This window comes from Podarcis pityusensis (assembly GCF_964106645.2).
Source record: "Podarcis pityusensis genome assembly, chromosome: 1".
Taxonomy (NCBI): domain Eukaryota; kingdom Metazoa; phylum Chordata; class Lepidosauria; order Squamata; family Lacertidae; genus Podarcis; species Podarcis pityusensis.
In genome coordinates this window covers 82,052,190-82,076,632 of record NC_138028.1, presented here as the reverse complement: position 1 = coordinate 82,076,632, position 24,443 = coordinate 82,052,190, and the positions used below count along the sequence as shown (strand labels likewise).

Below are 24,443 nucleotides of genomic sequence, written 5' to 3'. Positions count from 1 at the left end.
GCCCAGTAAGCAAGGCAGAGAGTTTAAAAGTGCTTTTATGTACCAGGAAAACGCTTTTGTTCTCCTCCCCACCTTTTCCTCCTGCATTTTGTCCCCCTTGCTTCACCACAGCATTGACCCTCCCCATTTCATGGTGTCTTACTGTCCCTTCTTTTCCATTCATCTGTCAGATCACTTTGCCACAGAGTCCCACTCATGTTCCAAGCTGCATGTGCAGCTGCCTCCTGACAGGCAGGCTCCTAGCTTTGCAAGACAGCAGCTTCAGTATCCAGCTAGTAAGGCATGGTGCAAAAGCGAGAGAGAGGTTGGTCGGTGGAACGGAAAGAGGAGGCATGTTTTGAGAGGGTGAAGAGTGGAAAGAGAAAGGATAGAAAGGGATTTGTAAGTGTGAAGAAACTGTCCCGGGTAGAAGATTATGCAGGAAGGGAGGTTGGGCGCAGAACCCAGACCCAAACCTGCCACTCCTCCCAGAGTGCTGCTTGAGGTGACTGCCTCAAATCAGAAAGGCTCATTGTAGTGCCAACCCTGGGCTGTGGGCCATCTGTGGCCTTTGGGCTGCAGGTTTTCCACGTCTGCTTTAAGGGAAAAGGAAACTGGACTCAGCACAGAGCAGATTTCTGGAAATCAAAGTCTATTATTGTCCTGATGTCAATTGCCCAGATGGTACGAATAAATTTTAACAGGCCCGTTGCCTAGTGATTGAAACATTCTGTTCAGCCTTCTAGTCAAATACAGTGTTTGACTGGAATTTCTGTGCATGCAAAATGTGAAAAGGCAGTATTTCAATAGAGATTAACTGACCTTCTGTCACCCAGGAAAGAGCACTTGGGCACCTGAACCAGTCTCAGCAAAGCAAAGGTCCTGTGAGGAGGCATGCTATATGATTTGTGTTTGGTTTATTATTTGCGTTTGGACATATGGTTTGTAGGAAGGAGGTGTTTTGTTGTTGTTATGGAAATTGTTCAACCCATAATTAGATGTGGTCTTCCTAGCAATGCTGTAGAATCAGGCCTGAAAGAAGAAGGGGCACAGGTTTGTAGTGTGCTCCTATTGGTTGTTCTTTTGCTTTAAAATGCTGGAGGGGAAAACAAACCCTAACTGAATTGTTTTCTGCGTATCGATTTCAGCTTGTATTTTGCTGGAGGCTCCGGCCATATGTTGACAGGTTTTAAAAGAAGATCAGGATATAATGCTATCATTGCTAAAACTATTTAACATCATTTAGTGCTGAGGCTGTGTGGCATCCTATTATAGTAATTGAAAATACATCTCCCAGCTTAGCTGAATGCCAAGATGAGCAAGAAGATCTTGTGTTCCATCTGGCTTGAGGTTTTGATGAATGCCCTAGAAAAGGGAATTGCCACACTTTGAACCAGGCATTGACGATGCATTTCTGCACAGCCTCACGGTTTGAACTTGGTGCAAATATGGTGCTGGAGTTGCACAGGTGGTGCTAAAGTTTCCCAAGGTGGGTGCCTACCATTCTGGGGATAAAAGGAGAAATATGGGGCTGCCAGAGATTCCTCATGGGGGGTCACATTGTCTCTGCCCTGGCCCCTTTCATGTACCTCATTTACTACTTAAGAGCAAAAGTATACATCCTGCTTCATTGTACCTATAAGACTATTTCTCCTTCAGTCCTTGTGATCTCAAATAATTTGCTCTTCTTTCACCTGAACTGAAAAACAGCAGCAACACTAGTTGCTGACTTTGTTTTTAAAAGTTTTTGTTGATCTAGGCTCAGGTATTGTTTATTGCTGCTTGTGTTCATACCTTGGCTGCCCTTCTCTCTGGTTATTACAATCAGAAGCAAGAGCCTGTTGTAAATTTACTATTATTGCTTTATTAATTGCCTTCTAAACCACTGTCTCGAGGCAATGTGCACATAAGATAATTAAAAACAGTTAAGAACACAAAAACAACATTTAAAGCAAGACTAAAATCCTAACTAGTGGACACTTATGATGAATGCTCATTTATCCAGCTAGGAAAGCCTGTCAGAACAATAACTATCTTCAATTGTTTCTGGAAAGTGCAGCTAGTGATGGCCTGCTGTATCTCGACAGAAATGCTGCTCCACAGAACAGGGGCAGCCACACGAAAAGCCCTGCTCCGAGTTACTGTGGAGAGGGCTTCTGAGGTCTGTGGCACTCACAGGAGAAACTCTCCTGCAAAACACAGCAATCTACTGGGTGTATAAGGCGCTTCTCAAGCAACCTTGTCTGGAGCTGTATAGGGACTTGGTACCAACACCCTGAACTTGGCCTGGTAGCAAACTTGGCAGCCAGTGCAAATCCTGCAAGTGAAGTTTTGTTATGATGGTTGTAGTTTGCCCACACAAACAACCTAGCTGCTCTTTTCTGCACCAGCTGCAACCACCAGACCAACCATAGTGGTGGCCACACATAGAGCACATTGCAGTAATCCAGCCATGAGGTTACCAATGCCTGGACAACTGTGGTCTCAAACAATCCTGGCCATGAATGTATTTACCAGCCATAGCTGCTAAAAGTCTCTCCTAGTCACACCTGCGGCTCCAGGGACTCTCCAGCAGAGATTTGACAGGCACCCTCTCTTTTGATGTTCAGCCATCTCTTTTAATGCTGACCTTTTGATGCTGACAGGCCAATGTGGTCGTTTCAGTGATTATTTTGTACCATTTTTCATGGTGTTTTATGTTTTATTGTATACCTCTTGCTGCACACTGCCCTGATATTTTATGATATGGCTGGATATAAATATTTTTTAGAATAGATAAACTCAGATCATCCAGTTGGAGGAGGCCCTGTGGACCATCTGGAGCTCCAACTCCCTGCCTGATGCAGGAAATCCTTCCTCTGGCCTCAGAACTTGCCCTGGGTTCTTTGCAGGGATCTCTCTTCACCTGAGATCTCATCAGAGCCCAGCTGGTGTTCCGTGTGCATGGTCATATTTCTCTCTCAATGGCTGACATTGCCACCAACACTGGTGAAAGAAGGGAAGCAGATGGAAGCTTAGCTGCGCAGCATCAGGCCACTGCGACGCAATCTAATCTCTTTGCAGAGCCGGCAGTCTAGGAGGGGTTGAAATGCGACCTGCAGGGATGACAAGGTGTGAATGGAAGGAAAGACAAACCATGGGATGTGTGGGTTCTAATTTGGGATATGCAGAGAAGTGGCTTCAGACAATAATTTAAACTGGAGGTGGGGGGGGGAGATCCACCTGTTTCATTATGTTGCACATGTATGCAAACACCTGAGTTCTAGTGGTATATTGCACAGTGCTTTCTGTGGATTGTGGTGCTAAACACATGAAACAAACGGAGTGTTTAGCCCAAGTGTCTTGGTCTTCATTCCCCAGTCAGTGCTGTGATACCCTAATGCATAATGCAGAACCCTCTGCTTGTCCCATTCTGCCTTGAAATTGCATCTGGTTTCCAGTGACAAAAACATGGTAAGGCAATACCTTTCATTATGCTAACTTCAGCTGGTAAATATATAGAAGGTTTTCAGACAAGGGAGTGTTCATTATTGGGCTTCTGGGCATTGATGTTTTTACAGATCTTCAAGATTCATTACGTATTGGGCTTTTAGGCATGCAAGTTCTTAATGAAATGTTAAGCTACAGTTGTTTGTATTGTATTTTCACCCACCGTTTAACACAAAATGTAGAACATGTAATTGATGTAGTTGAAGACTAAATCCAAATACAGAGTGATAGCAAAATCAAAACAAGAGAGTCATGTGGCATCTTAAAGACTAACCAATTTGTTATGACAGAAGCTTTTGTGAATGACAGTCCACTTCATCAGATGCATGAAGTGTTATCCTGAGTTGCAGGTACACACACACACACACACACATGGTTTAGGTGTGGGACTGTAAACGGGAGAGTCAGAAAGAAATGAAATGCAGAAAAAAACTGGGGAGTGATAGCCATGTATAGCCAGCCCTCAATGAGGGTTACGTTTCACACTTAAAGCCAAAATTGCATATAGTCAAAACACATTGGGTGCAATGGTTGGTGGGATTGCCAAAGTCTTTACTCCTGGATACTTGCCTCCTTTCTGCCCCCGTTGTTGTTGTTGTTGTTGTCAGGCACATAAAGATGAAAATTTTCGTACTTAAATTTAAAATTTTGTAACTTAACTTTAAAATTTAAAGTAAGTCCATGGCATTCTGAAGAGATTGGCATTTTTAGTTTTGAAATATCTCAATTATGGGCTGAGCTTTTAAGGTGTTTGTGTAGTCCGGCAAGGCCAAAACTGTCATTTTTTTTAAATTTCAAACCCCCATAATTCAAAAACGTGATGAGATTAAAAAAAATCAAAAACTGAGATTTGGGACCTTCTCTTATACTACTTTTAGGAAACTGAAAGCAATATAAAACAGTAAGGTAAAAGTCATTGGATCACATGACATGGAATGACCCCCACACCTTTTCCCCTGATGAGACCCAAGGCAGCTTACAAATGAGAACAAGAACCGCTAAAAACATAGACAAAGCAATCATTAAAAACAATTTAATATTGGTAGAATAAAATGATATAAAATATAAAATTTATTAAAACCATACAAATAATTACAGTAGAAACAGATTAACAGATTGTTCAATTCAATTGTGTGATTCATTAAGCTTTTCCCCTCCTCTGATATGGGGATGGCCCTACTCTGTGCCCATCCAGATAGTTCTTTGTCAATGAAACATTGAAATGGATATCCAGTGCCATCTGAAGGATGCATTCTCTAACTTGTGATTCTGACGTGTGTAGACTTGCGCTGAATGTTAATGCAGAGTGCCCCTGCTGTTAGCCAAAACTGTAACATCTAATCCAAAAGCTCAGTAATTATTCTTCACATTCATGTGATTTCAGATAGGCATGGCTGCTGGGAGAGAACTGTAAACAGTGAGGTCAGAAGGAAATGAAAGGCGGAAAATGCAAAGAGTGAATTCCATTGCTATTTATTGACATTGTTACAAATTAACAAAGCAGTTTTGGAGAAAGTATAAATCCTGGCACTGGTAATCCAGTTAAAGATGCAATGTGATTTTTGAAAACCGCAAAGATTCCCCTATCAGTCCCATTAGCAGGAGGAAAAGAATTATGAAATAAAGTTGGGAGACAGTAAAAGAACTTTTGTATCACAATAAGTAAGGCATTATACAAACCATAGCCTCCCCCCCCTTATTTCTCATGTTCTGTGAATGAGAACCTCTGAGACAAAGAGGTTATTAAAACTTTAGCTTTTAAGCTCTCTATCAAATCTTATCATAAATTATGTTTAAAAGGACAATAATATCTGATCCATCTACTTATTACAGAATTTCTAAAGCCCAAGCCTCTAATTGCCTTCTCCTGAAGAGGCCATTTTCATTTTCAATCAGACAGTGGGACTTCTTTTTTCAAGTAAACATGCATAAAATGGGTCTGTGTCTGCGCTGCAATGGGCTCTGCAAATACTATGGTCTCTCTCCATGGTCTGTGAGCTTTATAAAGTAGAAATTCTTCTACATTGGTTGATAAAAGTCTACATTGGTTGATAAAAAGGGTACTTGTTGGCAAACATGTTTATTAACATTGCATTTCTCATGCAGATACGTGAATAAAGAAAATGATATTCTGCCCTCTGCTGTTCCAGAGACAGAACTGTGAAACGTTGCATTAAAACCCCAATGAGGTGTTCCTTCCAAGTTTCTGTTTCTGGCACCCATCTCTTATCACTCAGACAAGCTTCGTCACTCAGCCTCTCCTACTAATGGTGGGAAATTGCTTCATCAGTGAAAGTGGTCTTAGGATACAAGCCAGCTACAGGAAAGCTGGAGCAAGCAGTGTAAAGAAATAATTTTCTTTCATTCTTCAGATATTGAAAAAGCTGCCACAAAGAATGATAACACGTGACAACGGCAACCTAAGCCTGGAGCTGGCAAAAGTTAAGGTGAAGCAGCCTGCAGGTTTTACTATAAGACATTGACTCTTTGGGTCATTTTCCTTACTAAGGATGACCACGTGCAGAGGAGGCCTTAATGCACAGAGCAAAGCCAGCACAAGGAGCCCCTTGTGGAACCCAAACCCCATGTGATCCTCATGCCCTCTCTAAATCTGCTCAGGAGGGTCAGGAGAACCCCCAGAACAGCACACGAGGGTAGCGAGATTGTTCTGTTTGGCCAGCAGAAATGCTTGCGCTGATGGAATTGTCACCTTAGCGTGACATTGAATTCCAACCTTTGCATTCTGGCTCCTGCAAGCGCCTGCTGAGCCAGGCCTAGACTCATTGGAGGCCTGGGTCCACCCAGTTGGTCATGCCCTCACCACTGCTCTACTGCCTAATCAAAGCTTATGCGGCGGCATCAAACCCTCTCAGGAGGATCCCAAATGCTTCCACAAGTGTCCAGAGTCGTCAAGAAAGAACCATAGGAACGACACTTCCAGTGGTATGTGGGCCTGACAAAAGCTCTCCTGCAAACCTCACTACCCTCATCGCTAAGTATGGCAGGGAAAGGAAGGGGTAGTAGAGTGTTAAGTTGTGGGCGAACATATCAGACGACACAGCGATTCTTCCAAAGCAGCTCTTTATTTGTAAGCTGGAACACAACTGAGCTGAGGAGCTCAGTCAGCCTGCTTACATAGAGCTCCAGAACAATGTAACTGTTGCCATTTTCTAAAACTATCCAATCACTGAATGTCACTTTCGATCCTTCATTTGCATACAAACTATCCAATCACTGAACGTCACTTTCGATCCTTCATTTGCATAACTATCTACAGTATCCCCCTGCTGGCCCAGGGTGAGAACTTCAGTACATAACACCCCTCCCCACCGAGATAAGGCGTTAGTTACAATCGTTATGGTTTCCTTATATACAGCACTACACGTAATGGTTCAATTAGGCACAAAAGCATATCGGTTACATTTCACATACTTAAACCAACAGTGGTACATGTCCAACAACATAGTCCTTTAAATAAGTTGGGCGCTTGGAAACTCTGCCAGACCGCCGGGGACTGGTAGCCAAGTCCGGGGGCCCACACAATTCTTGCTGAGGCTGTGGTGCGACGCTAGGTGGCGTTGAAACCAAGTCCCCTGGATCCGCTGCTGTGGGTGGAGCCTCTGCAAGTGGAGTGGTCTGAGCCTGTGGTAAGTCTGGCAGACCCTCTGAAGTGGCTTGGTTCGGCTCCACGCTGGCAGTTTGCGAGAGAGGTGTAGGTGGAGCCTCACCATCTGTAAGTGTCTCTTCCGGAGCCACGAGCGCAGTTGGGGGCACCATGGTAGTGTCCAAGTCCCCAACCCTGTGCCTAAGCTGGTCTATGTGCCGGCGCCACAAGCGTCCGTCTTCAAGTGCCACCTGGTACGAGCGAGGTCCAGTGACTCCCACTACTGTGGCTGGCACCCAAGGAATGTCCCCCACATAGTTCCGGGCAAAGACCTGGTTTCCTGGAACAAATGACCGTGGCGCATTGGCACAGCCTGGGGGTTCGGCCACGGCAAAGTCCGGGTGCAGCCGGTCGAGCGGGGACCTGAGGCGGCAGCCCATAAGCAGTTCAGCAGGACTCCGCTCTGTGGCCGCATGAGGGGGGATGTGTTGCACGAACAAGTATTCGGCGACCTGCTCGTGCCAGTCTCCCCGGTCCAGGCGCGCCAGTGCCTCTTTTGCCGAGCGCACCATTCTCTCCGCTTGCCCGTTGCTGGATGATGGATGAAATGGTGCCGTTAGGGCATGGCGGATGCCCAGTCCCAAAATATACCGCTCAAAAGTGCCTGACGTGAACTGCGGCCCGTTGTCGGAGACAAGGACATCAGGACACCCATGCGTCGCAAAGAGGCCTCGCAGCACCCGGATGACAGCCTCGGTAGTGGTGAAGGGCATCAGGGCCACCTCCAGCCATTTGGAATAGGCGTCCACCACTACCATAAAGGTCCGGCCATGAAAGGGGCCGGCCAGATCAATGTGCACCCTCGACCAGGGTGTCTTGGGCGTCTCCCAGGTGTGTCCCTTAGCTGCCGGTGGTGCAGGCCTCGATTCTTGGCATGCTTGACAGGCGGACACCCAGGCAGTGATGGCATCGTCCATGTTAGGCCACCAGATGTAACACCGAGCCAACGCCTTCATTTTGACGATTCCCGGGTGGCCAACGTGCAGAGCCTCCAGGACACGTTGACGGAGTCTTTGGGGAATCACGACACAGTCTCCCCACAGCAGACAGCCGCGATGAGCCGAGAGTTCATGTTGTCTGGTTGCGAAGGGCTGGAACTCCGATGCAAAAGGCCCTTGTGGCCACCCCCTCCACACCCAGTTGAGCACACAGCTGATGGTGCGATCCTGGGCAGATGTGGAGGCCACAGTGGCAGCCGATACAGGCGCTCCCGGAAGATCCTCAATCAGGAGGAGCGATGAAGCAGGAGTCGGGTCTTCCACAAACGCTGGAAGAGGGCAACGGCTGAGGGCGTTGGCATGGCCCATCGATCTCCCCGGGCGATGGACGAGCCGGTAGTGGTAGGCAGCCAGGAAAACAGTCCATCTTAGCATGCGCAGCGAGAGGACCGGTGAAGTTGGATGATCACCGGCGAGGAGGCCCAGGAGCGGCTTGTGGTCAGTGATGAGGTCGAAAGTCCTGCCGTAGAGGTATTCATGGAACCTCTTCACTCCAGCCACAAGTGCCAGTGCCTCCTTGTCGAGCCGGCTGTAATTCCGTTCAGTCAGAGATAGCGTCCTGGAAAAGTAGGCGAGCGGTGCTTCTCTTCCATCTGGAAAACGGTGACTAAGGACAGCGCCGGTGCCAAAAGGTGAGGCGTTGCAGGCAAGGACCAGTGGCCTGGCTTCACTGTACTGTACCAGCACACTGTCCGATGAAAGGAGAGCCTTGACTGCGTTGAAGGTTGCCGTCTCCCGATGACCCCAGGACCAAGGCATCTTTGTGCTGAGGAGTCAGTGAAGAGGCTCAGCCACCGTGGCTTTGTGGGGCAGGAACATGTTATAAAAGTTCAGCAGCCCCAGGAACGCCTGCAACTCCGTCTTGTTCTTTGGGATGGGGGCCTGCTGGATAGCGCGGATCTTGGATGTGGTCGGGTGAAGGCCGGAGGCGTCGATAAGATAGCCTGTGGAACGGCGATCTGGCACTTCTCCCTCTTTACCTTGAGCCCGGCCTCCTGGAACCTGGTCAGCACGGCATGGAGGCGCTCGAACAGCTGCTGGTGTGAGTCTGCGGACACCAAGACGTCATCAAAATATGGTACCACGCCCGGAAGCCCTTGCAGGAGACGCTCCATAAGGCTTTGGAAGATGCCAGGAGCCACACTCACCCCGAACTGCAACCGGGGGCAACGGAATGCCCCTCAGTGGGTGACGATCATCTGGGCTTCAGCAGTGGCATCATCAACGGGCAGTTGTTGATAGGCTTGGGCAAGGTCCAGCTTAGCAAAGACCTTACCCTCACCCAGGGAATGCAGCAGGTGTTGGACAACAGGAACCGGATAAGCGTGCTGCTGAAGTGCCTTGTTGATTGTGCACTTGGAGTCAGCGCAGATTCTCACCGACCCGTCTGGCTTGACAGGCGTGACGATGGGGGTTTCCCACTTGGCGTGGTCAACCGGCTCCAACACTCCTTGGGCAATCAGCTTGTCCAGTTGTTCGTCCACCTTAGCCTTGAGAGCAAAGGGAACCCGGCGTGGCTTTAGCTTGATGGGGGCGACTTGTGGATCAAGGCTAAAGGAGATGGGCGTACCTGTATATTGGAACTCGCAGTGCATTGCAGCTTGTCGGAGGGCAGTGGTGTAGTTGTTGATTGACTCCCCCTCTGCCTGGTTCCGGTGGTAAAACGCATGGCAGGCAGCAATCTTGGACGGCTTTGGCGCGTAGTGGTTGCGGAGCTTCTCTTGGATCGTGTCCCATGGTGTTGCCTGGACTGCTTCAGGCGCAACCAATGCTCGGGCTGTCTCAAACACCTCAGGCCCACAGAGGCTGAGGAATAGGCCCCGCTTCCGTTCCTTTGATACTGCTGTCAGCTCGTTGGCTTGGAGGTAGCAGTCGAACCGAGCGAGGTAGGAGTCCCATGATTCAGAGGCTGGCGCAAACGGCGGTAGAGGCACAAGTGAAGCCATGATTCCGATGCCGGCGTGAAGGGCGATGGATGGAACACAGTGCTCTAGCCAGAACAGTCAGCTCTGAATTGGTTCTGTTCAGTGATTTCGCTCAGTGATTTCGCTCAGTGATTCAGCTCAGTTCAGAGGATGGCCGCATCTGGCTGTGCTCTGATGTCCATCGATCCCATCCTCGTCGCCAGTGTTAAGTTGTGGGCGAACATATCAGACGACACAGCGATTCTTCCAAAGCAGCTCTTTATTTGTAAGCTGGAACACAACTGAGCTGAGGAGCTCAGTCAGCCTGCTTATATAGAGCTCCAGAACAATGTAACTGTTGCCATTTTCTAAAACTATCCAATCACTGAATGTCACTTTCGATCCTTCATTTGCATACAAACTATCCAATCACTGAACGTCACTTTCGATCCTTCATTTGCATAACTATCTACAGTATCCCCCTGCTGGCCGAGGGTGAGAACTTCAGTACATAACATAGAGGGTCCCATTGAGGAGGCCCAATTGTAAGTTAATTAGTGAGGCAATTATAATTGGCCCAAATTAACTCATTTGTGTCAGTTCCATTCTAAATTGCAGCTGGGGCTCACCCATTTCTAGGGATATACAGTACAGTGTTCTAAAGAGTGTAGTAGTAATCACTATGATTTGTAGGGCTCTATTGATGTGTTCCAAGGGTGGGACTCCTCAGCCTTGAGCGGTGAATATGTTCTCTAGGTGTCTCTGTATAGGCCCTGGGAATCTCCCTAGGACCACCCTTCTGCCCCAGACCAGGACCCCTCACTGGCTTTGCTCCTTGAGTGGTTTTACCAGGCTGAAATGTGTCCTTGAGCAGTGATCATGCCCTTTGCCCCCACTAAAATATTTAAGAAGCCTACCCCCCCTATTTATTGGCATTGCCATTAAAATGGGATGTGTGCACTGTGTCATGTGATTGATTATGCAGGGCAGGGCTCCCCCCCCCAATATTTTAGTCAAGATGGCACCCTTGTCCCCACGTCAGCTTTTCTGAATTGCTGTAAACTACTTAAGGCACGGTTAGTGTGTGTGTGTGTGTGTGTGTGTAAGTGAGTGAGAGCTCTGATTGTAACAAAACCTCTAGGCAGGTTACACCCCACCTCAAATATTTAAATTCTTAATAAATGTGACTGCTTCAGACCCCCCTTTTAAGTTCTGGGAGTGGACCAGAGAGAAACCTCACCAAATGCAGTCCGCTCCTGTTGCCCCACCCCCAGGCCACTGCAGATAGGCCAGAATTTGAATCTGGGTTTGGCGGGAACCCATCAGGCACCGCAATGGCCAGGGGACGGGAGCAATGCTCAGGGGCACATGGCACGGCTGCGGGAGGATGAGGAAGCCCCATGCCGGGTTGCAACCGATGCCCACCGCTGGAGTGGGTGAGTGGCTATTTTAAAACATTGAAGTGATAAACATCAACAGTAGACAAAAAGACAAATCAACAGGAGACATCTAGATAAGCTTGCCTGAACAACAGTGTTTTAAGGCGGTGCTGGAAAACATCCAGCGAATAAAAAAGCAGTATAGAAATATTTTAAATGAAATAAAAATATAAAAATAATGCTCTAGGGCAGAACTTTCCAAACTGTGTGTCGTGACACACACTAGTGTGTCGGCTGCAGTGTGCAGGTGTGTCACCCAAACGCTCTTTGCACTGCTGCCGGGGCTGGAAAGGGGTTAGTTAACCTCTGGTTTGCTAGTAAAACTGGATTACTGTGTTGCGAAATGATGCGTGTCTAAAAAGTTTGTTGCCAACATGAAAAGTTTGGACAACTCTGCTCTAGGGTATAGAGAAGCTCTTTAATAGAAGGGACCATGGCAACCATAACCCTGATGAAGGTAGAACTGGGACGTACCTGCAGGAGAAGGGCAGGGCGGACGGATATGACCAAGCAAATAAGATCAAAGGTCCAACAGCAACAAATGACACTTCTTTAAAACTCTGAGCAAGCTTCCTGGTTGACTGAGTAGAACTTGAACACCCAAGAGGGAAAGCAGAATCTGCAAGGTCGGGAAATACAGTGAGTCCTATCACCTCTTGGTAGCTTGGGTCATTATTAGGAGGATCATTGGTCACTGGTGGTGGCCGAGGCCTCTCGCAGGGAGGGAGGGGTACAGAGAAAGGGAGGGAGAGTCTCCAGGGTAAAGAATTAGATCTTTTTCATGCTGCTAGAAATAGGGCAAATGGCGAAGACAGGGGTGGGGTGGAGGTGGCAGCGGATGCGAACCCATTTGCCCTTGAAACAGGCAATAGAATACCTAAGGTGAGATTCAATGTAGCACTAAGTGGGGTATAGGGAACAAGCTCAACTCACACAATGGGACTTCCTCCCCCCCTTTCCCTCCCTTGCATCCCCTGAACCAGTTCTGGAGGTTCCTTTAACCCTCCAACGATGATTTAAGGGGCATAAGGGCACATGGGCCAGGGGAAAGGAGGGAACTGCACAAATATACCTCATCTCACCCATACAACAACATACAGTGGTACCTCGGGTTACATACGCTTCAGGTTACACACTCCGCTAACCTAGAAATAGTGCTTCAGGATAAGAACAGAAATTGGGCTCCGGCAGCACGGCAGCAGCAGGAGGCCCCATTAAGTGGTGCTTCAGGTTAAGAACAGTTTCAGGTTAAGTACGGACCTCCAGAACGAATTAAGTACTTAACCCGAGGTACCACTGTAGTTAAATCGCACCCCTATTTCTTACTCTCTTTTTTGAATGGGGGAGAATTTCAATTGTTTGTATTTAAAGGTGAATCTACCTAATCTGCACTTTCGAAAACAATGCGAATTATGCAATCAGCCTTCCAAATTCACATTTCTCCAAATTTTGCAGTGTAGTTTTCCAGCCAGGTAACATATATTTGTGAAAATAACATACAAAAATGCATAATGTAAGGTGAAAGTGCTTTCCATAACTGTGTGTGTTAGGCACAACTGAACCCAAAATGTGCTTACTAGAAGCAATTTTGCAGTACAATGCTGATGAATGTTCATGAGGACTTTTTTAAAAATTGCAAACTAATGTGGATAACTGAATTTGAAATTTGAAAATGAGAAACCGAGAGAATGAATTTGAGAGAACCGCCCATCCCTAATCTACTGTGTATATATGATTCCGGCATGAAGTGTATCTGTAAAAATCACTGGAGCTACTACTACTGCACTAGAAAGCATGGAATTCTGATGTATTTAGAGAACAGTCTATAACCAGTCTGTGTCAGTTGTACATTCGTTCATTCATTTGTTCATAAATCTGTTCTGTCCCATTTCTGCATCAGTTTGTGATTTCTCCCTGAGTACTTTTGTTTGGCTAGAATGTGACCATGAAAGGTTAGAATGCCTTTAATTTGCCTGAGTGGAGACTGTGTGTGTGTGTGTGTGTGTGTGTGTGTGTGTGTGTGTGTACACACCTCTGTACAAAGGTAAAAGCCACATCCATTGCTTTGTGGTTCTGGCCCTGCCTGCCAGTAGCATGGAGTTCCCAGAAGGTTGCTTACAAATGTGGCTGAAAAAGTATTTCCACCCCTGCTGTATACCAGTCTTCCACAACTTGATGCCCTCAAGATGTTTTTGGACTACAACTCCTACCAGCCCCAGCCAGCTTGTTTCTACCAGCAACATAGCAACGTAGAACTGTCTCCTGTCATTGCATATGCCTGAGGGAGTCCATACCAAACTCAGAGCAAGGAAGAACAATGTGCACTTTTCATGAACGAATTCATGGGTTCTTTTCTCTTTCCCCTCTGTTACAGCAGCTGCACTGCTCAGCATGGACAACCAAGCATTCATGGTTATTCCTCACCAAGGTGTGATGGCCAGCCACCCAAACCAGATTTTGCACCCAACTGGTGCCATGCATTTGGGTGGCCAGCCACTCGGAACAGGCTATCCAGGGAGCCATCTCTATGGAGGAACTGAGCCAGCTGGTAACTTACGTACAGAACGCAAAGGAGAACCCAGAGTGCTAGGGGTAAGTGACCCATCTCATACTAAGGTCTCTGGGGATTATTGTGATCACCAATAAAGAGTTATATAGCAAAAATAATTATGTAAAGAACAGAAGTATCTTCCTCTATGGTTTCTTTGTGGACTAACTTATACACCAAGCATTGCCTCTCTGTCACAATTCATCCACCCCAGCTCTGATATTCTGATTCACATCAAGGGATGTGAGGAAATAATTCGGCATTGAAAGGTGAACTCAACTCACCTAATTCACACTCTCTGGCACACTATGCGCACCAAAATGTAGCCATCTTTCAAAATGCACACTTCTCTGAAATATGCTTCACCGTAAAATGTTTTCTATTTGGGTACAATTGCTGTAGGGAAGCGGGTGGCACTGTGGGTTAAACCACAGAGCCTAGGACTTGCCGATCAGAAGGTCGGCAGTTCGAATCCCCATGACGGGGTGAGCTCCCGTTGCTCAGTCCCTGCTCCTGCCAACCTAGCAGTTCAAAAGCACATCAAAGTGCAAGTAGATAAATAGGTACCGCTCCGGCGGGAAGGTAAATGTCATTTATGTGCGCTGCTCTGGTTCGCCAGAAGTGGCTTAGTCATGCTGGCCACATGACCCGGAAGCTGTATGCCGGCTCCCTCAGCCAATAAAGCGAGATGAGCACCGCAACCCCAGAGTCGGCCATGACTGGACCTAATGGTCAGGGGTCCCTTTACCTTACAATTGCTGTGCTAAATGTGTATGTTTGGCAAAACTGCATGCTGAAATGTGTGTGGTAAGATAAATTCACCCTGAAGGAAAACTTTCTAGGTAGGGAGGGAAATTGTGATTTGTAGGGAAATGTGGAGAACTGAAATTAAGATTGGAAAAGTGAGAAACGGAGAGAAATTAAAAATGGTCCCATCTAAGCTGAACACCTGGAACATCTGCTTTGGGTAAAAATCCAGGTTTTCCTCTTCCCTTCACCCCCCCCCCCCCCCCAGTTCTCAGAAGTACTTTTAAATACTGAGCTGCAATGGAATTCCCCCACCCCACAGACACACAAAACAATGTTTTCTGAATCCCACTCCTTCCCAAAGTGTGTTAAAGTTATCTATATCTGTATCTAAATCTATATAAACACACACACACACACACACACCCTTTCGCCTCACTTCCGCAATCCTTATTCTGACTGCTGTTAGGAAGGGAGGAATTTTATATGAGGCATTGTGTGAGAGTTGCTGCTGCACTAGGTGGGGTAGATGTACCCCAAACCAGGAGCTGGTAGCACCTCTTTGGCCCAGGTCGGGTGAGCTTAGCTTCCCCCTCAAACAACACTTGTAGCTGTTTCAGTAGCAAAGCCTAAATGGTGGAAAGGCAGGATATGAAACTGTAAAATAAACAAACCAACCCGTGGCAATTTTCTCATTCCTCTTTGGACTGTGTACCTTTTCGTTTGTTTTAAATGTCGTTTTTACAACCATACATTTGCACGATATATAGGACGTGTCTAAAAAATGGATTTTTAAAACTCTGAAATGCTGCTCTTTGGGAATGGGGAGGGTGTTTTTATGATGACACAAAAGTTGGTCAGCGCTCTGGACAGTTCCTTCAGTTTCAAATTGACAGAATTTGTCTCCCCAAACAAGGACTGTCGAAAACACTAGGACTCATCTCACCTATTCTATTCAATTGTGTTATTACAGGCTATCCAGATTCTGATTGGCTTGGTTCACATTAGTTTTGGGAGCCTCTTGACCCTTCTCTTGGACAGAAGCCAATCATACACTGTGCTCTCTGGATATGTGTACTGGGGCGGACTCATTGTAAGTAGCACCAGTTCAATTCAAACAAATTCAAACTATGCCAGCCACCTCCCCATTTGACAAGTGATTGCTGCAGGCAACCTTTCCTCTAAGGGAAAGAGAACCTCACCATTCAAGAAACCCTAAGAATAGGGAATTAAATAGCAGTTAGATGTTTCATGAATTCAATAGCACTTGAATGTGACATTTCGATGACTAATTGCCTAGTCTTTTTACATCCAACAGTTGACCAGTGGGGAGGGTACCAACTAGGTGGAAAATTGGCCTTGTCCACATGGTTTCTGGGATCAAATGCTTTCTGTGCATTTTGGAACCCACATGGAAGCAGCTCTCAAGCTCAGCCTAAATTTAGCGGTCATTTGTATAAGAAATCCAAAATTGCTGGTTTCTCTTAGGAATACCAAACCAAATTCAGATAATTTGCCAGGTGAAGTTCAGACAATTTAATGCAGGTAGGGATACCAACATATAACATGTGTGTGTGTGTTTGTGTTTGTGCGTGTTCTATTTCTTTGAATGCTCAGACACTACACTGAGGAATTGCAGCTTATTAGCTCAAGGCTGAACTCCAATTTCCTGTTCTTTCCAGGAGATGGTGGGTTATGTATCAAAGACAGGAATGGTAACTACAACAGAAAAAAATCACATTCAGGAAATGCACGTAGTGCATTTTCTCCTGTCTTGCCCCTGGCCCCTTACTTTTGCCTCATAACTCCTGTAGACAGCCTGCCCCATTTGTCAGCATCCTCTTTTATCTGCATAAGTCTTTTCCCACCTGAATTTGGAGTGAAGGTTTACTCTAATCCTGATTTTTTTTTTCTTGTGTGACCCAGTTCATCATTTCCGGATTTGCATTGGCGATAACTGAGCATAACAGATCATCCCTACAGGTGAGTCTGGTTCCTCACATCCTGCCCTGCCTCTCAACCCACCATTTACTGCACATATATTGTGCACTTTCTTTGGGAGCTCAGTACAGCTTACACAAGACCACTAAAAATCCTCCTGTCAGGACTTCAGGGCTACAGAATCTGTAGCATCCTCCTTGTTCTGAATTTCCCCCCAGATAAGAGCAGCCAACTCTTACTGGAGCCCCAAACCTTGTGACTCCTCAGAGAGGTCTTGGAATAGCATGGAAAAGCTGAGACTCTTTTAATCATTGAGCCTTCTCTGCAGTTACTGCGCAAATATCCTAATCAAATAAAATGGAGTTTTCTTAGAGAGATTCCTGGAAATAATCTTACTTCTATTGGCAGTTGTTTCTAAGGTCTGACCTTGGACTGAAGCAGTATTTCATCCCTGCATAATTGATCTAGGAAGTAGGCTTGTCCAAAATTTATCAGAAAACATTTTTTTGATACTTTAAAAAAAAACACGTTTTCTTTTTCCAAGCTCTTCCTGAAGCTTGGAGAATTTCAGTCCACCCACGGATAATATCTGCAAAACTCCTGCTTCTTTTAATGCTCACAAATAACATGGGGGATTTTGGGGTGCCATTTTCAGACAGCCCTAGTTTTCACATAGTCAAAAGGAGGTAAAAAAAAAACCATTAATAGAGATGGTGCCAAAAGTTCTAGTCATGCATTTTAAAGCTGCATCTGTGGAAGGGTAGTGGGAAGTGTACAGGAAGATCTGAAGTGGGGTATAACCATGTTTGTCTTATATGCTTGCAATTCTCTCCACCACAAGGAAACCTAGGTTCTTGTTCACAGGGAGGACAGTCACTGCATCCGGTCAAAAGCACTTCCTCCTTCAAACCTTCCCACTCAACTCAGGAAGATGCGGGGCGGGTGGTGGGGCTGGGAGCAGTGTGCACAGCCCACCTCCCCCACCATGTTTAAGAATATCTGAATAGGCCTGGGATAGCCAGCATGGTGTCCTTGAGATGTTGTTGGACCACAACTCCCATCAGCCCCAGCCAGCAGGGCCATTGCTCAGGGATGCTGGGATGGCCAGCAACACTTGGAAGCCACTGTATTGGCTATCCCTGGAATAAGGCTTTTGTCAGGTTGCTATGCAGCATGACCAGAATAGCTTGTACCCTAAGGGTGTATTTGTTTCTTACAGATGAAAGTCAGCGCATGCCTGAACATTGTGAGCACTCTTACTGCAACCGTTGGGATAATTGTTCTCCTCATAGATGAAAATGTTTTTCCTGTTTATTATACGCCCTCTGACTTAATACGCCTGGTAAGCCTGTTTTTGGGAATGTTGAGTTCTGAACTTATTTTAGCAGCAGTTGAATGGGCTGCATCTGAAAGCTCCCTTAACCTGGATGTAGCAAATGGGGTTGGCTGCCAAACTCCTGAATTTTTTGTTTTTGTTTTCCACTGTAATCCTCATCCTTTATTTGCTCTGCCCTCATTATATCCCTTGCCATTTACCAAGTGGTGTGAAGCGAAACTGCTACTGGGTAGGAGGATCTGGCAGGAGGGTAGGTTAAGCCAGGGAGATAAAATAGACCTTTCTTAGTCACCTGAGCCATAAAGGAATCAGGCGGAGCTTGATTTTATATAACGGCACCTTACAACTTTTTAAGGCTGTGTCTCCTTCCACTGCCAGCTTGTAGATGTGGCAGGAAAGGAGTTCACAAGATGAACTGCATGTCCTTAAGCAGCAGGAGCAGAGGGTCCCAGCACCAACTCAGCTGCACAGACCATGCAGAGGTAGAGTTATATCATTGACTGAGCTAATAATACTAATAAGGCTAATGCTAATGCTAATAAGTCATCTAGCAACAATTGAATTTAACATTTCAGCCACATAGGGACTAGTTTGGCTCTTCAATGGCAAATATATTGGAACCAGGGACAGTGAATTAACTGTGTACCCTGCTCTCAGGTACAGCCAAGCCCCTCACACATCACTTGGACTGCAGAGAAACCCTGCTACAGGCTGGTGTGTTAAAAACACAAGCTCTGCAAATAAACCTGACTTCCTAATACCTGTGTGGAGCCTGAATCAGCCGCGGACGTTAATAGATGACAGAGGGCTCATCTGTGCTTCTGCTTGGCCTGTGCTTTCTAGGCATGGGTCCGAGTGCTTTTGTGTTTTCCCCACCCCCTGGAAAACCCACTCTTTAGTGATAAATCAGAACAAATGGCAATCCGCAGAAAACCTGATTGCCGTGTGCTCTGATTCAGCACTGAACCATGGGGGAAGCTGCAGGGCAAACAGAAGTGTGTAAAAGCCCACAGTGGTGATTTCTTAAGATCAGAGCTAATTTTAACTTGTTTCCATTATTTATATATATACAGGCAATGATTGTTTAGTGTGGGGGTTATGTTCCTGACTCCCACGCATGTTGGGGGAGCACACATAAGCCCACCGCACCCCGCCTCCTTTCTGGCCACCTCCGGGTTGCTGTGATGCATGTGCTTGCGGTTGCACATCAATTGGACATATGTAAATCGGCCATTGCCTGTATAAAAAAGCATTCAAGTAAACGAGGAAATTACTTTTCTCCCTTTGGGTGCCGGATTCATCACACATTAGCAAATGCCAAATCTAAAAATTGGTGATCCAGATGTTGGTGTTGTCAGAACCTCTTTATGAGTGCGTTTCAGAACCATAGGACCTGGGAATCTGAAGTAGCAACAATGTTTAAGGCAAAATACTGATCAATCTTAAATTAAAATGTTTAATATTTAAAATATTATTTACTATTACAATTGAACAGTATTGCTATCTGAAGGCAAACACTGGGTCTTTTATTTTATCATCTATTACTTTAGTAGTTTTCTGTGGTGATTCAGTTATCCTTAATTGTGTAACCTTAATATGATCTGACGGCATGGCTTTATGTTTGGCAGAGAGTAGCCCTAGGACTTTTAAATGTCATCTTGATCTTTGCCGTCCTGGAGTTCTTCATTGGAATGGTCTCTCTAAGTTTTGGGTATGAAGCAATATTCCGTCGAGGTGAAGAGGTAAGCATCTCCATGGGACTTCTTCTGGGGTACGGGGGTGAAACTTGTAAGATGTTTGCTTTGGGAAAATGGGAACCAGGTGGCCTCTAGAGAATCAAAAGGAGGAGGAGATGCTACTGGGAGAAAATTAAGTCAGTGGTGGCATCTGGAAGGATGTAAAGCGTAATAATAGCATCTGAGACTTTCTAATTGTTCATTGTAATCTACTTTCCAGGCAATATATGATGTGCCAGATGCAGTCATACCACACCAAGGAAATCTTCTGCCAATAGGTCCTCCTCCATCTTATGAAGCATATGCCAACCCGTGCTATGAACCCTCAAGCCAGGGAGAATAGAAAAGCCAAGACGAGATTCCTAAGAACAATTACACCCAATTCAGGTCTTCTGGAATGCCAAGTCAATCACAAACTTCAGATGTGTCTCTGCTGTGTTATGTACATAGTTTTGGGAGAAAGGCCTGGGAATAAGAAGGCATGTCTCTTTGAAACTCCACTGTTGCTGGTACAATGTCCTAGCTTCCCCACTGTAAAGCAACCTACCTGTCGCGATTCAAGCATTCTTCAGCCAGAGATAGACTGATCAATCTGAATCTGTCCTCTCTCAGTTTCGCTGGCTTCAAATCATAGGTCTGTTCCATGCGGTTGTTGTATAGATTTTTTTGTTGCTCAAAGGATGGACAAAAAGTTTCTATTTAAATTGTGCACATTTTGTATGCACCTCTTATGTCAAACTGACACACTCTTTTCATCAAATATGCATTTCCCAATACTTTTCAATGCATTTTCCTGTAAAATGTGAATTTTGTATAAAAATTAAATTTAAAATATGTGTGCCCTTTACACGCACCCTTTACACTGTAGAATCTTTATAAAGCTGCGATCTGACTGGGAGTTGTATTCCGATCTGCAAGCAAGTCCAGCCTTGTCTAGGGCTGCCATGTTTCAAAAAGTGAAAATCCAGACAGAAAAGTTGTTGAACTTTTTTTGGCAAAGTTTTGAGCTATTCCTGAGGGAAATCAGCAAAAATGACCTTGCCGACATGGATTTTCCAGGATATTTAGCCAATTTCCGCACGGACACTGCTTGCGACTGCAGTATTCTGGATATGTCTGGGAAATTATGGACTTATGGCAACCCTAGCCTTGTCAGATTAGTTGAGTTCACTGCAAAACAAATTCTTCCTCTGTTCTTACCATACATGCACTGGAATTTCTTCCTTGTTATTCTCATCTATGAGGACGGGGGGAGGAAATCTCTTCCAGTTCTCATATTTTAGTGAACAAAAACCCCAGGGGAAAAAAAATTCAACTATCACAGAAAATAGCTCTAAACTTGCACTGTATTCCTGGAAGTGGCTTTTAGGAAAGTTCAAATATAATGCAGAAGGGAACAGCCGCTTTGAGACTCCTTGGGGTAGTGATAAAGCAGGATATCAAATCCAAACTCTTCTGTCAAAATGTCTTGCGGAACCTTCCAGCGTTATGGGAAATTCCAACCGTCACTCTTCATTTGCCTCTTTTCTCTCAATCTCTGTTCTAATATCTAGGTAGCCTTATGCCAAGTTTCTCATGGACTGTGATACTCTGAAGAAAATAATCCTGACAGATTTACCAGTGCATTGACTGGTTTTGCCGTTAAGCGAGAGAAAGGAGTCTTGGTTTCCAAGCGCTTTACTCCCTCAGGAGGGTCACATTTTTTCACCGTGACAGCATAGCTGCAAGTCATGCAAAACATCCTTTTTCCCATGTCCATCCATGAGACATGAGCTACTCTGATGATGTCAGCTCAGTTTCTCTTTGAAATTTATACCAAAGAACTGATTTGTAGCCATGATCCTGACCACATCAACTTTTTAACCATGGCTGAATTATTTTGTTTGCTTTCCTGCAAAACCATCACATCACATTTTAATGTAAATATTGTCATGAAGTGATTAATATGAGACTTGTAACTTTTACACATTTTTTAATCTACTGGTTTTATAACTTTAATTTCGTAAATGCTTGTAGTTAAGAGATGGGATTTCACTTATATGGCTAAATATATCGATAAACCTAAAGTCACAATCAGAATATATGAACCCTACATTACTGCATTAGTTATGAAGTGCACAATGGGTTTCCAAAAGACAAAACGGATGCGAATAAACGTTAGAAGCAGAAACAATGACTGTTCTCTCTCTCTCCTTTTTAATTCTTTAGTAGAAGCTCTTTAAAACATCCACTTTTGTTGCCTTTTCCAGCTATTCTCTCTGATGCTAGGTCACTGTGTGTTCAGCGTGCCCATTTTGTCCTGAGTGGAGTTATGTACAGCCCTAGAATATTGCACCTCAGGAGAGGAAAAGAACAGTCAGATGATAATATATGAGGTTGCCATACCTCAGGTTACACATTCCACTCCTTTGTAATATGACTGCCATGGAAGCTTTATGATTCTAGCCAAGAAAGTCATTTGAAAACAAACCTGATGTGTTCATAACTTTGCCATTAGTTGTCCTGTTCATGTAAACTTCTGATCACATAGAAGGAGTACAAACCTTCCATCATTTCCTGGTTGAAAGTAAGGGCACTCATAAAAATCTTGTGTTCCTGCTCGGGTTCTGCCACGGTTTCCAGACCATTTTAAAGGAAATGTCATGCAACACGCTATAATAGTTTAAGCAAGAAGTTAGAAGTGCATTGGTAATTGTGGCTAAGCTACTGCCACCCAGTTTGAAGCTGATATATCAGCCAAAGCAGATAAAAGGTGCTTCAAGTCACATAACAATTCAAAGCGTTGGTGCTGACCTTTAAAGCCCTAAACGGCCTCAGTCCTATATACCTGAAGGAGCATCTCCACCCCCATTGTTCAGCCCAGACACTGAGATCCAGTGCCAAGGGCCTTCTGGCGGTTCCCTCATTGCGAGAAGTGAAGTTACAGGGAACCAGACAGAGGGCCTTCTCGGTAGTGGCGCTCGCCCTGTGGAATGCCCTCCCACCAGATGTGAAGGAAATAAGCAGCTATCTTATCTTTAAAAGACATCTAAAGGCAGCCCTGTTTAGGGAAGTTTTAAATATTTAATACTGTATTGTTTTTAACACTCAATTGGAAGCCGCCCAGAGTGGCTGGGGAAACTCAGCCAGATGGGCGGGGTATAAATTTATTATTATTATTATTATTATTATTATTATTATTATTATTAATCATGTGTCAGTGCTGGATCAGTTAGCACTTCTGGACTACAGATCTGATCCTTTAGGTGTGTGGAGATAGAGTTCAGCAACCTGTTAGATAAAGGTGTAGCAAAAGCAAAGAGTCTCAGATATGCCACAAGTAGGAGAAACAGGAACTCAAAGTGCATGCAGGTATATGGCTGCTGGCGATGAGGGAAGCAAACCAAAAACCGCACAGCAAGTCAAATACATAAAGCACACAATTACACACTGCAGGAAGTGATCATGGCTGAGATTCGCATCTGCTTGGCACGATAGCTCGACTGAGAGAAGTAAACCATAGGCCGGGTCAAAAGCAACAGAGTGCAGTTGTGGCCAGCAGCACAATGTTACCCCAATCCCAGAAAAGATATTTAAACCGCAGAGGTAATAGCAAGCCTGAGGAGGGCAGAATGGAGGAGAGGAGCAGCAACAGGGTCAGGAAAGGGGATGAACTCGCCTCATTGTGCAAGGCTGGGTGGTGAGCTGGAAAGTTACCCACTTTCACCTCCCTTTGGGGGTTGTTTCTGGACAGGAGAAGGAAATAAGCAGGTCTTCTGAAGATTGCAATAGGAACATCGGGACACTAGAGGGAACTCCAGTGTAACAGACAGCGAGAAAAGGGTCTGGTGATGCAAGCATAATGGAAAAACAGAAACAAAACAGAAAGCCAAAAAGGTGTTCATCATCTCCGTGATAAGATAGGTGTCTGCATCCTATCCCTATAGAATGGGATATATTGCAGCCTTACTCCCAGTTCTCAATGGCAGAAGAGTCACAGGTTGTGCTTTGAGGGTTTCAGAAAAGTAAACTCTCACATGCACACTATTGCAGTTCTACTTTTTTTTTAAGAGATTGGTTCCATTTTACAGCTGAGGAACAGTGAGACAAAATAATAATCAGTGCATTCATCGAATTCTTCTGCAGAAATAATTTGTTGTTTAGTCGTTTAGTCGTGTCCGACTCTTCGTGACCCCATGGCAGTGGCGTAGCGTGGGGGGTGCAGGGGGGCCGGCCGCACCGGGCGCAACATCTGGGGGTTAGGGGGCGCAAATCCACGGGTTAGGGGGCGCAAATTACTTGCCTTGCCCCGGGTGCTGACAACCCACACTATGCCACTGCCCCATGGACCAGAGCACGCCAGGCACTCCTGTCTTCCACTGCCTCCCGCAGTTTGGTCAGACTCAAACAGCAGAAATAATAGTTAACTAATTGAGCGTTTCTGAGAATCTGCAAAGCAGATTCTCTTTAGCACTGAACAGTTGAGCTTAAGAATAAACTAAAAGTTCCAGCACTTCTCTCGTGTGAAGTTAAATACTGACTTCACCTCCATCGCTAGCAAATTACAAAGAAGTAATTTGAAGCTTCTTAAGCTCTTTCTTGCTGTAGGTGAGGGACTGATGTTAGCATCTGTCACTGCCAAGCAGGTGCCAGGTCCTCAACATCTTACGGGGTCCCACTGAT

General features: G+C 45.4%; 1 protein-coding gene across 2 annotated transcripts; it reads left to right on the top strand.

The window, feature by feature from the left end:
- Positions 1 to 442: 442 nt before the first annotated feature.
- Positions 443 to 21,175, top strand: LOC308485790 (membrane-spanning 4-domains subfamily A member 15-like). 2 transcript variants are annotated; one of them, XM_081021850.1, is made up of 7 exons: positions 443 to 1,032; positions 13,848 to 14,065; positions 15,742 to 15,861; positions 16,695 to 16,751; positions 17,929 to 18,051; positions 19,674 to 19,787; positions 20,002 to 21,175. In XM_081021850.1, the coding sequence occupies exons 2-7, from the start codon at positions 13,865 to 13,867 to the stop codon at positions 20,122 to 20,124; spliced, it is 738 nt and encodes a 245-aa protein (XP_080877976.1). In that variant the 5' UTR covers positions 443 to 1,032; positions 13,848 to 13,864; the 3' UTR covers positions 20,125 to 21,175. The 2 variants fall into 2 exon arrangements, with proteins under 2 accessions (XP_080877976.1, XP_080877975.1); XM_081021849.1 differs by lacking the exon at positions 443 to 1,032 and adding an exon at positions 11,862 to 12,112.
- Positions 21,176 to 24,443: the final 3,268 nt, after the last annotated feature.

What these genes read in the sequence shown, in the direction of transcription:
- LOC308485790 (XM_081021850.1), top strand. Translation starts at nt 13,865, where the DNA reads ATGGACAACCAAGCATTCATGGTTATTCCTCACCAAGGTGTGATGGCC. An exon ending in TGTACTGGGGCGGACTCATT is followed by an intron (nt 15,862 to 16,694) that starts GTAAGTAGCACC and finishes TGTGTGACCCAG; the next exon opens with TTCATCATTTCCGGATTTGC. An exon ending in ATAACAGATCATCCCTACAG is followed by an intron (nt 16,752 to 17,928) that starts GTGAGTCTGGTT and finishes TGTTTCTTACAG; the next exon opens with ATGAAAGTCAGCGCATGCCT.